Raw genomic sequence first — 3,410 nt, forward strand, 5'->3', positions numbered from 1 at the left:
AATGAATCCAAATAATTGGGTATTGAAATATAAATAAATGCCATAATATCTAACCAAACACCCACCATTTCACTACACATACATGTACACGTAATTTCTGTTTATACATGTAAATAGAAACATTGGAGTGGAAGTGCATTGCAACAAGTGACACGAAGCCGTCATCTCACTGTGATTATGGTTGTGTTGTTATGGACAATAAGATGTATGTTTTTGGAGGAAGTGGTGGTGAATCACTGTGGTTTAATGATTTGAGCTATTTGGATCTTGGTAAGAATTTGTTTCTATTTGTTGTACTTATCATCTTTATACAATTTAGATACATATAACTCGACATTAGTTGAGTCGATATCACTGTCCCCACACCCAAGGGACTATCCTGCACTTGTTGCCATAAGTAATCAGGTAAAGTTATCATTATGAAATGATTTTGTTTCAACTCTCAGTGTATGTATGTAACATGTATCATGTACTGTAGCTTAATTAATACAAACATCAAATGAATGTGGGAATAGTGTTTTTTAATAGTTTATTGATCTTTGCACAAAATATGTACAATACTATAGCAATTTAATGCTTAACTTCTTGTGGCCTAAAAACCCTGCACTGTGGTTTGCAGCAACCACTAAAAGTGCTGTTCATTTATATAGCATCCATTACATTATAATCCAGTTGTAAATGAAATTAGCTTCAAATAACCGCAAAGTTTTAACTTTATAAGTGCATGATACATGTACATGTAGGTGTTACTTGATTACTTCAACCATTGATATGGAGATGCTTGAGATCATTACCACTAGAGTATTTTAATTTAATTACAGAAAGGGCACAGATCAAATGTGCACCATCTATCAAGCATATTAGTAATTCTAATAATCATTAGTGTGTATCTTAATTATTCACATGCAGGTAGAGAAGCTCCTAATTGTTTTTGGTGGATTTTCCTGCTTGAATGAAGATATTTGCTAACTTTGCTTAAATGACACACATTTTTTATGTAAGACATCAAAAATTATTCAATATCCCTATAAAAATGTTTTACAATGAAAGGATGTCAGTTATCAAATTTAAGTTGGAACCAGTTTGTGTCATCTGATGGGATTAAGCCTAATGGAAGATATGGACATACAGCATTTGTTCATGAGAATAGAGTATTTAATGTACATGTAGAAGCATGTATTTATTATTGGTTGTGTTATTGATAGCTATATGTACAAGGTGGACAGAACAGTGAGGTATTGTTCAATGATTTGTGGATGGTAGATATCATTCTTCCTGAAGTGAAGTGAGGGTGTCTTTTGAAATTTATGTTTTACTAATTATTTTATAGCTTCTCTCCTACTGTTGCTCCTAAACGAGACTATGATACAGCTTTACCAATACCAGCTCCTAGAAAGAAAACTACCTCCTCCAACTCCTACAGTACCTTTCCTTTACTTCGGTTGCATTATTTGTAATTCCCTTTCTCTTTGCAGGAAATAAATGAGAGAAGCTTTGAAGATCTTCACTCTCAATATCTTACACAAATTAATGAAATGTTTGACACGCTAAGCGAGAAATTTAGAGAACTTGATGAGTAAGAAATTACTGTAAAGTTTAACTTGTTGTACAAATTTACATTGTACATGTACTTGTATTATCATAATTATGATATTAAAAATAATGCATATGTATTCAATACATGCATTTTGTTTTCACTCTTCATGCATTAACAGTACATGTTAGTTTACAGTTTTAAATAGACTGGTAAAAGTTAAATAAACAACCTTATATTATTGTTGTTTGTTTATGTGTTATGTATAGAATGTCAGCTAAGTTAGATGCTGAAAGGAAGCAACTTGATGAGGAAAGGGAAGAACTGCATTCTACCTATGACAGACAACAAGAGGTTTTAATAATGATTGTATGTGTGATGCCTACTATACAAAACTATAGGAATTGAAACAACTTCATGATCGTCATCAACAAAGCAACGAAGAATGGATTCAATCATTGAAGCAGGAGAATGATGCAGAAAGAAAAGCAATTGCTGAAGAGAAAGTAATAATAAACTTATACATTATGCCCATGTACATGTAACTATTATTAATATGCATATAGGCTAGATTAGAACAAGAGAAAAAGGAGCTTGAAAGTGAAAAGGAAAATTTTAATGAGAAGAGTAACAAATTAGATGCAATTATGAAACAAGTCCAGGGACTGAAGTGAACAGTACATTTTTATAGTAATTATAGTTTTTATTTCCCAAGTGTGAAAATTTTGCTCACGTTTTATGTAGAGACATCATAATGATATGTAATTCACTGAGGTCTAGCTGTCATAAAGAGTCCCCTCTTCAATCCAACCTATTTTCCATACAAACATTCAACTGTGATGGTGATACTATTCTTCATTATATGAGATCCTCAATTGTCTGTCTGAGGCATTAACTCTTCCACTGTCTAATACCATTTATAGTTTTCTTTTTATTACTATTTTCCCGTCATGCTGTGTCGAATCATTTAGATGTACATGTACATGTATAAGTGTTATGTACACTGTAGTTCAGCAACATCATTAAGGAAAGGAGAGAGAAAAGATAAGGAAGGAGAGAGGAAAGTACATACAGATAAAGCTTGGATTGTCTAAACAGTAGTACCTACTGTACATATAAGCACAGACTAGACATTAACTTTGTTGCAAGAATGTTTTGTATTGATACAGCAATATGTTATGACTAATAACAAGGTGAAACACATCATTATTGGTACACATTAATTATAATGTCATACACACAAAAATGACATCACAACGTTGTACTGACTGGATAGACTCTAATAACACTAGTTTGAGACACAAAGAATATTTGAACATGACTTAACTAAATATCCCAGTTTTATATGTCAGATGAACAAGTAACAAAAACAGACTATAATAATTAACACTCTGTCCCATTATGAGTCATAATAATACGGTAATAATAATAATAATAATAATTACATTCTAATGACTGGATTATTTCTGCTTCTAGTAACCTTTGGGTAGGCAAAACATACTTCTAGACACATGGAGAGAACCTATGAAACATACAATAATTTAATGAATGACCATGCAGAAAAATACATGTACATATACATGGCATGCATTAATTTTATAAAAATACACGCAGTACATGTAGTATCCATTTCAACTGTAATTGGCTGACCTCTCTTGTTTTATGTGGTAGGATCATTCCATCATCAACCAGATAGGATGAATGAGAGATCAATTGCTCACCATACCTTACCAAAGTGAATCATAAATTTACACAAAATATATATTTCGTTACTTTTGCTTTAATTGTTCGTAATTTTCATCACTTTTCTGCATAAAGTGTAATGAATTTTCAATAATACAAAAAATAGCCTACTTCTATTTTCATTGCTTTCATG

The 3,410-nt window shown here is 31.7% G+C and overlaps 1 protein-coding gene across 1 annotated transcript; it reads left to right on the plus strand.

Moving 5' to 3' along the window:
• Window positions 1-1,209: 1,209 nt before the first annotated feature.
• LOC100640249 (rho GTPase-activating protein gacV-like) lies at window positions 1,210-2,287 on the plus strand. The gene is made up of 6 exons (XM_019998597.1): window positions 1,210-1,285; window positions 1,331-1,422; window positions 1,476-1,576; window positions 1,804-1,888; window positions 1,936-2,040; window positions 2,101-2,287. Exons 2-6 carry the CDS (start codon window positions 1,363-1,365, stop codon window positions 2,206-2,208), a joined length of 459 nt encoding a protein of 152 aa, XP_019854156.1. The 5' UTR covers window positions 1,210-1,285; window positions 1,331-1,362; the 3' UTR covers window positions 2,209-2,287.
• Window positions 2,288-3,410: the final 1,123 nt, after the last annotated feature.

The sequence above is a fragment of the Amphimedon queenslandica genome, unplaced genomic scaffold (genome assembly GCF_000090795.2).
Source record: "Amphimedon queenslandica unplaced genomic scaffold, v1.1 AMPQUscaffold_13312, whole genome shotgun sequence".
Lineage (NCBI taxonomy): Eukaryota > Metazoa > Porifera > Demospongiae > Haplosclerida > Niphatidae > Amphimedon > Amphimedon queenslandica.